We start from the raw sequence: 13211 nt of genomic DNA on the forward strand, positions 1-13211 counted from the left end.
TCAATTTTGCATGTATACATATGCATTTATTTATTTATATATATATTATATTTATAAATAAATAAAAAAACAACATGTTTTTGTGTCATTAGGTCACCCAAGGTTAAGGTAAATTTGCCACTAAATGTCCTGGTAACAGAAATGCACATTTATCTAAACAGAAACTTATCGGTTCATCTGAAATCAGTGAAAATTAAGAGTGAAATTTAAACATTGATCAATAAGTGACTTGTGTGAAATGCGGCATACCTTTTAGGAAACATGCTTAAATTCTTAATTGTACATGAGACAACATACCTGCTATGTATTAAATGTACTTGTTCATAGACTGAAATGAACTCATTTATTTTGCTAAAATAAATATTTACAAATATTATATTAAAAGATAAATTAGATGGATATCTTTCAGAAGACCTAATACAATTTTAATTCATTTTATGATATCATACTAAGTATGCACCTTAGATTTGTAGCCATTGTGTGTCTCATGATGATTTCATATTGCCTTAGTTGTAGGTAAAATGTATTAGACAGTAATATTAAATCAAATTTGGGGTCGGGGGTACTGGGGAGTGGAGCCTCTTGAGAAGCAATGTGTGCAGAACAGGCAGGACAGGACACCAGTCCATCACAAGATTCACTGACACACACACATTCACACTCAAATGCCAATCACCTTTAACAGCACATTTTTAAGGATGTGGGAAAAACACCAGTGTACTTGGAAGAAAACCCATGCAGACACATGCGGTACAAAAATATGAACATACCAACTCTTACAAGGTAGAACAGTACATATCCTGGAGATGAATAATGACTTCCATACATGAACTTTGGTTCTGGCATATCTCTGTAACGATCCTGTGAATGAAAATATCTATTTATAACAGACAATCTGCAAACTGTTCAACAGTTGAGAAATAAAAATGTATTCATATTATTATTTCATTTAACTCCGTTTACTCTAGTGCACAAAGAACAGTAAATAATCATAACTAATTAGCTTCCTCATCATATTACTGGTAATCTGCACATTAAATCTAGGGGCAATTCACAACCTCTAGTTATTATTTTAGTCATTGATCTTTACCCAGAGAAAATCCGCATAACTTCTTTTTGAAAATCTGTAACAATACAAGCATGTTTTATGGTAAAATAACCAATTAGGAAAAACAGATTGAATGATTCTGACTCAACTGGCAGGGAGTGCTTTAGAAGTGGCTTCAATTTATTATTGGGCATTACTTGCAGAGTGTCTTTATCTGTTGATCAATGTCAAAAATGCCAAATTAAATTTGCTATGGTTGAATGTTGTATAATAATAAAATATGAAAATTACCAAGGGGTGAATAAATTTCATAGGCACAGAACAGTTAAAAATTTATGAGGCTATATCATTGTTAATGAATAGCTGTGATGAACAGTTTGGAATGAATGCATGGACTGTTACACCACTGTTTAGAATTTACATTTAAAAAAAATAGATGGTAAGGACAGGGCGGCCTAAATGTCCAGCAGAGCATGTTGTTATCACGATTCTTACCAGAGTAAGCAAAGAGAAAGTATATTAATAGAAACATTGCATTACTGTGATAAGTGCAAAATGCATACTTTAATTAAAATCAACAGAGTTATTATACTTTGTAAAATGTAGTGTGAAACTGCAGTGGACATATTTTAAATACTGAATACTTCAGCATGTATTACATAAAGTACAATTACATAGAAAGATCATCATGATTATTTAAAATGTTTAAAAAAAATTAATTGTAAAATGTAACATAGTACTAACCAGATTAAGCCTTTTTAACAGTGCCAACGTAACTCATTTAAAATGTTGTCACACATTAAAAACAGTACCAATGGAGAATATTAAATCATAGAAATTCTGTGTACAGTTGTAATATAAAAATTAAATAAAACAATCATGTTAATGAACTAAAGTACACACTGTATCTTGAAAAATTACCTATAAGAATAGCTAAAAAAGAAATACTTCCACATCAACAATTTGTAGATGAAAGCAAACTATGTGGAAGGGCATTTAATGTAGAATCTTCAGAATTGTTACAAAAGGACTTGGATAGTAAAAAGACTTAGGCAGATTTGTGATAGATAAAATTTAAATTAAGAAAATGAAATGTATTACACATAGGAAGTAGACATGTTACATTGTAATACACAGTGGCAGATCTGGATTTTGAAAGTGCACCTTATTAAAAGGATCTAAAAGTTAATACTGGACTCATAAGTATCTACATCCAGACAGTGTACAGAAGTGGTCAAGAAGGCTAAAAGGATGTTAGGTGAAACTTTACAGTGTTTAGAATACAAGTCAAAAGAGGTTATGCTTACTACTTGTGAGTGTACTAGTGAGGCCTCACCTGAAGTACTGTGTAATGTTCTGGTGCCCATATTACAAAAAAGACATAGCAGCACTACAGAAAGTCAAGACTAGGCTAATTTCAGAATTAAGAAGTATGAGCTATTAGGAGGGACTGAAGGAGTTAATTTTTTTTAAGCAAACAGAGATTAAGAGGTGACATGAGCGAAAAGTTAAATAAAAGTATCAAAAGAATTAGTACAGTGGATCACAGGTGTTACTTAAGAATACACTCTGCAACAAGATCATGGGACATGTTGATAACGTGTTAAAGGCAGAATTTGCACAAATGTTAGACAGCTTTTTTCATGCAAAGAACCACAGACGTAAAAAAAAAAAAAATTACCAAGTAGTATGGGATTTGGACTTTAGTGACCTTTAAGTCTTGACTTGATGTTATTTTGGACAAGCTATGTAAATAGGATAGACAGGCTTCTGGAATTAATGACCAGGTCTCGTCAAAACATGTCTGATTGTCCAATGTTCTAATTAATACATTGTACAGTAAGTGTAAATTGCATAATATCATCCCATTTGGTGTGACAGATAACTCTATGGTAATCATCAAACAGTCACTCTTTACCTCTTGGTTTTCTAAAAAAAAGATTATTATTTTATCCACTTCTTCAAAGTATGTTTACCAAGTAGTAGTGAGGTTAGATAGTGTAAGGATAGTATAATTTAATTAACAGACCAGTGTTATATCTTCATAGTTAAAGATGGCTGGGAACATGCAAGTATTCTAGTCATTAGGGGAAGAAGCAGAGCAAAGAGCTTTTGTCATAAAAATATTAAGATATTGATAAAATAAATATAGAAAGAACAATTCTTAAGTGTAAATATAATTTAATACAAATTACTGTTAAAATAAATCCCAAAAGAAGAATTAAAACCTTTAATATACAAATAAACAGGTTTTAAATTACTGGTTTTAAATCACTGGTTCTGTAAGAGTTCATATTTATTTTACTGTCATATACTCTGAAATGTCCTACGGGTTAAATTAAAAATGTATTTTCTAACATTGGACTTCACTACCTTTTATTAGTATTTTTGGCTTATAATTATATTTTATTGAGGAACAATTTGATAAAGTGAGGGTGTCATCATCATGCTACTCTTACCACTAAAGGATTATTACTGCTTAAAATTGAACTTTGCAAATAAAAATGTCCTATCCACAATAAAAAAAAATTACATTACTGTACACACCAATAGCCTCTCAAGTCTTTCTTTACTCAGTGCACCAACTGGTTTGCTCAGGTCTCTGAATGTTTCAGGATTCATCAAATCTGTTTCAAAATAAAGCAGAGATGTAGTATAAAAATACAAAAAATGCATGTGCATAGCAATCAATAACCTGACCAATTAAATATATGTCATGCTTTCATTTTATAATGATGCCTAAATTAAATACAACTGAGAAAATATATTTTTTTCTTATAAAATCACTTTTTCTAGATGCAAGACAAAATCATAAATAGCATACATTTGTTTTGATAGAATAAAAATATTAAATTGTTTAAATTTGTATTTTTTTAGTGACTTAAAGCTCAGTCTATCAAAAAATATAAAATTTCTTTTAAGTAGTGTCATGAGCAGCAACACAAGTAAAATAACCTGTAGAAACTTACCAGTAAGTTAAATATGGGCCAAGCCTTTTAAAGATCAAATAAAAACACTAATGTATGTTAGTGTACACATATTTTACCTACATAAAAATTATCCAAGTGTTTCTTTGAAAAATGAGAGAAAACAAATGATTTGTCGGAGTTTCTGCGTTGCTTCTCTCCCATGAATCTCACTTTTATTCAGTCAATTCCAACACTGACCTTCACTAAAGTTAGAATGACCTGCAGTTCTTTGGTTGTTCTTCTGAGATCCTCTGCGACTTCTTGAATGAGTCATCACTGGTGTCTTTTTGATAACCCAGTCATTCCTAGAAGGACTAACCACCATTATCCATTTGGAATTAGTGACCCTAACTGTGGTGGGAGGGAATCCCAGAGGGTAAGAAATGGCTTGGTAACCCTTTTTGATAACTGTTAGATCACTGGAACTACCCTTGACTGAGGCATAGTGTTCTTCTAGAAACTAAACCACTCACATGTGGTGGCATTTATATTCAACACAGACTGCAGCAATGGGTCTTAGCTGCATACAGTCAGCTGAATCTAATTTTTAAGGAACTATGGTCAGCTATTTCAGTGAGTGACTAAGGGGACAATTACCTCTTCAGACAAGAAATATGCATGTTGGATAACTGTACATTAAGTAGCAATTTAGGAATTCTGTTATACATTTACACTAGTTCCCTTAACCTATTACTGTATATTATATTCTGATCTGAAACAATTCATTGTGACATATATAAAAATAGAGGATATCAGGAAGGAGGAAACTACTTTATTATATAACTGTTAATTGAAAAATGAGGAGTGCATAAAATACTTAATTTACTTAATTATCCCTTTAGTAAATTCAAATAATTCTGTAATAAATTATTTGCAAATAAAATTGTTTTAAAAACATTCTGTGCAGTATAACACTTTAATTATAAATAAACTTTGAAAATACAAACAAGCATGATCAACAATTGACCACTGCAAGCTTATAAACACTGTTAAACAAACAGTTTAGTTTGTAAGTGGTAATGTCAGGGTGGTTAGAGTCAAATCTTAAGGTAACTTGCAACATACTGGTTTCAAAAACGTATTTACTTACCAAGCTTTGGACTGTTATAGTCAGCTATTACCCAAGGAAACACAGGGTATTGGGAAAGGTCATTGCAGCTCCTATCAGCTAAGTTGTTAAGGTGTAACAGATACTGGTAATTAGTTATGTGTCCTTTCTGCCACTGCAACATAAGGTTTTCAGCTGTATAATCTCCCATGTGATCTTCTGTTGGAGGAAAAAAAAAATCTACTAGATAGAATAGACACCAAATAATAAAAAGGTATCATCTTATTTAGCTTTGCACATTTGTATACAATCATTTATATTGCTATATAAAATAAATAGGACCTACCAGTTAAAAAGACTTTCACAAATTCGTACATATACTGTACTAGTAACAAAAAAACAAATAAATATATACAAAGAACAATGTGATTGGTATTAAATGCTACTACACCCACTGACCAGTGTTGTCCACAATGCATGATGAACAATATCCTTTTAACTTAATAGGAAGAAATAATTAGAAATTTGAATAAGAGCTTTATAAATTATTACACATAATAATTATGCATTAGAGGAAAGTGATTCAGATCTTTTTAAATACTTACTGCATGTTCAATTTATAGCTCACTGAAGGTAAAACATAAAAGAAAGTGAGCCTTAAAACAGCAGCCAAGTATTTTCAGAAAATCACTTTAAATGATGTTGAAGAAAGGCATCAATGTTCTATACCAATTTAAAATTACCTTAATTCTAAGTTCTAATTTTTTACTTCTTCTAAGGACCAATAAAGTAGAATTAATTTTAAGATATTTTATCTGACACTGGCCAAAAGGCATCAAAGCATGTTTTGAATTAATTTGCTGAACCAAGTAATCTGTAGGGAAAAGGTACCCCTTTTTATTTAAAGGGGTGTTTACCAGCTGTGGTTATCCACTAATAACTAGTGGTTAACTTTGTCCTTCTACAGTCTATATACATTAATTTGCCATTCAGTTAGACAACCCTACCCTTCCTTCCCACATAACTAATTTGTCAATTAGTTACATATCATATAGTATATGTAGGCAATGCTATCTAAATAAACAATGTTATAAAATTCATAGTTAAATTAACAAGATTAAAAAATTTAATTTCATGGAGTATACTGTTATCAGAGAATTAAGAATATACTGAGGTTTTCTCCAACAATACACTGTGACAAGTGAATCGAAAATGAACCACCAACCACAGAAAGGTCAACCAACTGCAGTTCTGTGGTCAGAAACAAACTACTGGTGAAAACAGCTGACTGAAACTCACAACTTGTACAAAATTACAGGAATTTTACAGCGGGCAAACTAGCAGAGCAGTATTTATATGGTATCAAAGGAGACATTTCAAAATGTGTAATGGGTTTTAATCTTCGGAGGCAAACCAACAATCAAAGAAACTCTTCCAAAATAAAACAAAAAGACATGGACTCAGTGACCTAGGCAACAAAAATACAAGAAAGTGGAGGACCTGAAAAAACATCTATTGATTCCTGATTCATGCCAGTTCATACTGATAGAAAGACTTGGATATGGCAAAAACACTAAGTTCATGATCACTTTATATCAGATGTAAATGAAGGTCTGGGGTGATATTGTAATGGTGCAGTGTGTGCATTCATCATGAGCACTTAAAATTTTTAAAGAAATCTTTTACAGCTGCAGAATTTCGGATATCCATTGCTATTGATGTATCCCAATTGCAAAGTCATCAATCTTTAGCTAATTTGTAACAATTATAACACACTGGAATAAAGATAGACCAGCAAGTTTGTGCCACACTTATAAAATCTTACCTGCTCAGTATGTCTAAAGGATTAAGTCAATAATGAATGCAAATATTTATCCAACTTGTTTTTAGGTATTAGGAATAGACACATGTAATCAAGCAACCAAAAAAACATCCATGATAACTACAGATGAAACAAAAGATAATACATCAAACAACACCTTCTTTACCTCAGCTGACGAAAGCACTTCATTTAGATCAAGTGGTGTAGCCATGGCTCTGGCACATTTATCTGCAAGATTTGTTTAATAACATCTGCTAAATTGTTATACTGTTATATATTAGAAGACAAAAAGGCAAAGGTAGGTATTATCTTTAATGATAATCTGTCTTTTAGCACTTACTACTTGACTTTCTAAAATCTGCTTTTTCAAGCTAAGAAATGCAAGGCAATTAAGATGTTTTCTTAATATACAAGATACAGAAAAGTTAATGCATACATGCCCAACCTACCATTACCAAGACTAGGTAGTACAACCATATAACTTTTGTTCTTAAGTCACTATTCTGGCTTCTGTTGAGTTAAGGACTGATTTCAAAATCTTAATAGTATAGAAACAGTTTCATGATTTTGACCATAATTACTTAACAAAACATACCAGTAAATACAATAGGGAATGAAAATTATCATAATATGTCAATCTTCTAAGAGTAACATCAAATAACTATAATGATAAACAAAATTACATCAGGTCAACCCTTAAGCTAACAATACCCTAAAACAGTGGAATTATCTGCTTTAAATCATAAGAGATGTCCCATCTGTCTCAGATTTTAAATCCTGTCTGAAGCCTTAGTACTTTAGTCTACCATAACCTCACTGTTCATACAAATTAGGCTGTTCATATAGCAATCATGTTCATTAATGTTTTGCACAAATCAGATCTGGCAACCTTTATAAGAATTTATTAATCATCTTCTGCTGCTCTTCTTCTTTTAGGATCATTATTTAGCCTTTATCCAACTAGATACATACTAGTTGCCACAGTTAAAATTTTCTATGAGATACTTATGGTGCTGGTCAGCTTGTTTGCCTTAGCCAACAGGCACATAAAAATAAAAGAGGGAAAATTTAAAACATAAAATCAGTGGTCACTTAAGTGGGTACACCACTTTGTTAATGCAAATAGCTTACTTCCAGCCAAATATCCAATTATGAGGGTGGTACTTTATAAATGACACCAAGCTGATATGGTCTAGGGTAGTTCCACCATAGTGGAACTTACACCATAGCTTCAGTGTGTATGATACTTGCTTTTTCGACCACTCTAAAGCTGTGTTTGAAGCTGCTGTGCTGTGATGCAATTATCACACAAGTTGGTGCATATAGTATATGTACCAACTTGTGTGATAATTGCATCACAGCACAACAGCTTCAAGCACAGCTTAACAGTGGTCGAAAAAAGAAAGTCTCAGTTTCTATTGTGAAGAGAATTTGTTAATTGCAGTTTTCTTGCCATTATCACTGGAATATTGTTCAAGTAGTACTTCACAGGGTGTAGTAACACAGTCAGTTCCAACTGTGCTTTAAGACAAACAGACGGTTCTGAAGTAATCAAAAGAAGTTGGTACAACTGTGCAAATTGTTTGCTTCATTTTGCAAAGCTTAATTTACTTTAATTGATGTAGAAGATCAGTTGGTTGTAACCTATTAGTTGTTCCCGGAAGGCCCATTTGTAATATTCTGATATTTTATGTTTTTCAGTTTTTGCTAAACTAAACTTTACATTTAAACCTCTGGCAGTTTACTGCTTACCTCTTTATCATTTTAGGTCATTCATAGCATTTTAACTGTATAAATTTAAAGAAAAACTAGAAAAGCTGAAGTGTTCTAAATCTTATTAATATTGTCGCAGGCTCCACCCCCAGCCGGGACGCCCAGAAGGACCGGAGGAGGGCTTCTGCCTCCTCCAGACCGCGAGGGGGCGACCGCACTGGTTGTGTTGGGGGCCACGGGTAGAGGGCTTGGAAGTCCAACCCTGTAGGGGCCCGTGGCCACAGCCAGGCGGCGCCCCGGTGCCTGAAGAACCCTGGAGCCCAGCACTTCCACCACACCAGGAAGTGCTGGGGGGAAGAAGAATGGGGACACCCGGAGGGCTTCCGGGCGCGCAGCCGGCACTTCCGCCACATGGGGGCATGTCCAAGGAGGAGTGCCAGAAAGCAGCTGAAGCCTACCCGGGGTGGTATAAAAGGGGCCGCCTCCCTGCATTCGAGAGCAAAAGTCGGGTGGAAGAGGACGGAGCTCGAGAGAGGAGTGGTGGCGGCCAGAAGGAAGGCAATTTATGACTGTGAGGCCTGGACTTTGGGGGATCGGTGCTGGAGGCACTGGGTGTGCACTTAAAATATTGTAAATATATTTGTAAATAAAACGTGTGTTGGGTGAAGAAACGATGTCCGCCTGTCTGTGTCCGGGTCCAGTTCCACAATATATAGAGTTTTAAGCAAACGGATTTCTCGAGACATACATCTTGAACATATGGCTTCAGTGAGATAGGATAATACAGGCAGAATAACATACTGAATACGAATCTACAAATACTAAATTTACATCAGTCACGTAGTTTTTGAAGGCAAACCAATGTTCATTAGTATAACTCTTAAAATGTCTGTCTGTCCACGCTTTTTTGTAGTAACTTCACAACTGTAATGGCCCACAAGGAGGTGCACACAGCAGAGATAATGAGTAGTAATATTGCTGTGTCTGACAATGTGCACTAACAAAATGACTACTTCTGCAATTTCACAGTCTTCAAATGTAGCCAATTAAAATAACTACAAAGTACAGGGATAGAAACATGCCTAAACATCTAATATGGCTAAACACAAACTGACACCGGCATCACAGGTTATTTAATGTTAATCCAAATGCAAAAGCAATTTTGACTAAATTGACCAAATATTTACCGAAATATGTATGATTTCATATTGTTAGTTTAAAACTAGTTTTTTAGTTTATTAAAATCCAACTTTTAAGTCTGACATGAAAGCAAATCTATGAATAGTTTTTAATTCAATATCAGTTTAACTGTTAAACTTTGATTGAGAGAAAAATCAATAATGCATATCAATGAATCGTTGCTTTATAACAACTTTTAGAAATGGAACCTGAATCCACAATTATTCTAAAATAAAAAAAAGCATTTTGCAAAACTAAAAGCAAAGGCATTTTATAAGGAGCTAATATAATCAACACAGTTTTCTATGTGTATAAAGATGGTGAAATTTACATTTTACCACTAATTTGTTTTGCTTAGTACTGATCGATAAAAAAAAAAATATCAAAAACAATAGCAATTTAAAGTCACCACCCCAATTCAAAGATGTGCACCTTTCTGGGATGACACACTGAAAATAAAACAAATTTAATTAGGCTTACTTGATTTTTTTTAGATAAGTGAATACCCTCTGACCCCCTATAATTACATTTGTAAGTACATGCAATCAGATCTAAAATCAAACAGCAAACTAATTTGCTCCCACCTATAATCAGCTGTGGTGATTTTGATTAGTCCTAAATAACAATACCTGGTTCCAAAAGATTTTACAGCTTGGAAGTGCATTTCAAAACAAAAAATAAACAATGGGTAGAAAAACACTTTCAAAAATACTTCAAGATAAAGCTGTGGAAAGTCTCAAATAAGGCAATGAGACAAATTTTCAGCAGTAATAAGGATCCCAACGACCATTGCTAACTCCATCATTGACAAGTGGAAAGTATCTGGTGCCACACAGACCTTGCAGAAATCTGGCCATCCCTACAAATTGATTGCTTCAGCAAGAAGAAGGCTGACCAGGGAGGCTACAAAAACAAGGGCTAGAAAAAAGCACATAAAATCTTGTGTATGCTTTGCTAAAAATGACCTTAAAGATTCCATGGCCAAGTGGCAAAATGTGCTAGGGTTACATGAGACCGAAATTTAAATTTGTCAGAAATGAAAAATGGGATGTGTGAAAAAACAAAATCTGATACACCCTACCATCTAAAGGACACTATTCCTACACTTGTCAGGACAGATAGCCAGGAGGTTGAAAATGGGAAGATGGTTTACCTTTCAGTATGGCAATGACACTTGCAAAGCAACTGTATAGTCGGTAAATTTTAGGAAGGCGAATGTCTCCGAGTGGCTTAGTCAGACAACTGACCTAAATCAAATCAAAAATCTTTTAATTAACTTGAAGAGGGCAGTCCTTCAACAGTCACCACATTCTAGATTAGGCCAGGGATGAGCAAAGTCAGTCCTAGATGGCCACAGTGGCTGCAGGTTTTTGTTCCAACCCAGTTGCTTAATAAGAAATAAATCTTTGCCAATAATTTAATTTCATAGCTTGTTAGTGGTTTAACTCTGCCATGTTAGATCATTCTCAAATCATAGACTTTGATCCTTTTTAAGGATATATCATCCAAATGACTTGAAGTCTAAAACAGATGAGTAATTCTCAGTCCTTACTTTTTTTATTCACTTTCCTTCCAAGTATTTAATTAAACCAAATAGTGCAGAATAAATACACACAGGTGTAAATTGAAACAAGCTAAATGAAGAAATTTAGGAGCAATTGAAAACCAAGAATACAGCTGTTTAAGACTAAAATAAGTAATAAGGGTTCAAAATCTTAATAAGCGAGACAACTAAAATGAAGCAGAAGTGTTTCTTGAGCAATAAGTGTTTCTTATTAAGCAGCTGGTTTGTAACAAAAATCTGCAGTACCTGCTGCCCACCAGAAATGACTTTGCCCACCCCAGCCTTAGACTCAGGAAGGTTTTTCTCTTATTTAAATCCAGTTCTTTATGCTTTATTTTTCAGAACTTGGGAATTGCAAGGTGCAGTTTTTTTTGGCTTTATACCAGTAAAAGGAAAACAATTTTGAAAAGGAGTGCTAAAATCTGTTAAATGTTTAGACACATCAATATAAATAAAATAACTAACCTAGAATTGAAGCAATGTAGTAATATAGCTCATCACGATCTTCTGCTTTGTAAAATTTCAAGTATATATCAGAACACAAGTCATCTTCAGTGCAAAATATTTCAATACCCTAAAAACAGCACACAGTTTAATTATACAATACATTTAAATTGACAATTCTGTTTTACAAGCATTTATCCAGAAGGTAAAATAATATGTTGATTATCATATGCAAGTAAGAATTTCACTGTACTCCGTACATGTGACAATAATGACCTTTTAAATCTATAACATTTTAAATTCATTACTCAGTATACTTTTAATAATATGGAAGCCCACCATGATTAATTGAACAAAAATGAAATTAGAAACAAAAGAGATATTGCATAATCCATTCACACATTTTAGACATGAAATACTTAGGGTGGTACAGTGTGACTCTATGACGTATCAATATGTGTATGACGGACAATATTAGTTACTCCATAGCATTCAATGGTGCCAGCAAAAAATACAACTACTTGCACCCATGAATTGAAATAAGAGTGTTCTGTAAATGATTCAATTTTAGGTTAATTCAAAATAAAGGGCTAGTCAATCTCGTGAGCAGCTACTGCCATGCCAATGAACCAAGACCAATTTTTACTTACAGCAAACCCAAAGACAAGCTGTTTACGTTGAAAGCTTTGTAAGTGCCATGGAAGACAGACAGGCAGACCAGACCAGAATGGAGACTGTGTTCCTGCCTGGCCAGGATGTCATAATGGAAGGATTATAGGAGTGAAAACACAACCCTGCTGGAATGCCCTATATTTTTCCAGGCTGGGATTGAACTGTAATACATGGACTGGGTGAACATGGATACCGGGAGCAGTTCATAACTCACTGGCAGTGTTCCTTGAGGCTGATCCCAATCAGAACACCAGCAGGATTGCGTAGGGATTGGAGAGTAGAAGCACAGTCCTGTCAAGGTCCTTGGGTACCACTAGTGGGCATTGCTGGAGGAGGATCATATTGGTTTTCATGTGACCAGGAAGTGTTCCTGACATGCGGTACGATGACATGGAAAGCAATCCCGATTTTTAAGTGAAAAGGAACCCACTGACTCCAGACTCAGACTCCCTTATGTGACAAACTCTTGGAGAAAGGAAGGAGGAAGAAATTGATCTGATTTGTAATTTTGGCATTAATCTTTTATCAAGTGATTGTTGAAAACAAGTGGTTGACAAATAAATATCTTTTATTTGAACCAAGAATTGTGTTGGGCATTACTGTATACTGAGGTATTCAGGTCACACTCTTTACCTTCCTCTTCTCCTCCTGCCTCCAGCATGTCTCCCTCTTCTTCTTCGGCCAACAGTAACCCAATTTCCGCCAGCACCCTGTTGGCTAACTGTACTGGTGGCGGTTGTTAACCAGAGGCT

At 34.2% G+C, this 13211-nt stretch overlaps 1 protein-coding gene across 2 annotated transcripts in view; it reads right to left on the reverse strand.

Annotated features, from left to right (window-relative positions):
• nsmaf (neutral sphingomyelinase (N-SMase) activation associated factor) overlaps positions 1-13211 on the reverse strand; it is a 70184-nt gene that overhangs the window by 39908 nt on the left and 17065 nt on the right. For both annotated transcript variants that reach the window (XM_039754556.1, XM_039754557.1), the window contains exons 12-15: positions 11809-11917; positions 5108-5284; positions 3596-3675; positions 771-861 (exon numbers count right to left, since the gene is read on the reverse strand). In XM_039754556.1, the coding sequence (XP_039610490.1) occupies positions 771-861; positions 3596-3675; positions 5108-5284; positions 11809-11917 (457 nt within the window). The remainder of the gene's footprint in view (positions 1-770; positions 862-3595; positions 3676-5107; positions 5285-11808; positions 11918-13211) is intronic.

Source organism: Polypterus senegalus, chromosome 5, assembly GCF_016835505.1.
Source record: "Polypterus senegalus isolate Bchr_013 chromosome 5, ASM1683550v1, whole genome shotgun sequence".
In the NCBI taxonomy this organism is placed as follows: Eukaryota; Metazoa; Chordata; class Cladistia; order Polypteriformes; family Polypteridae; genus Polypterus; species Polypterus senegalus.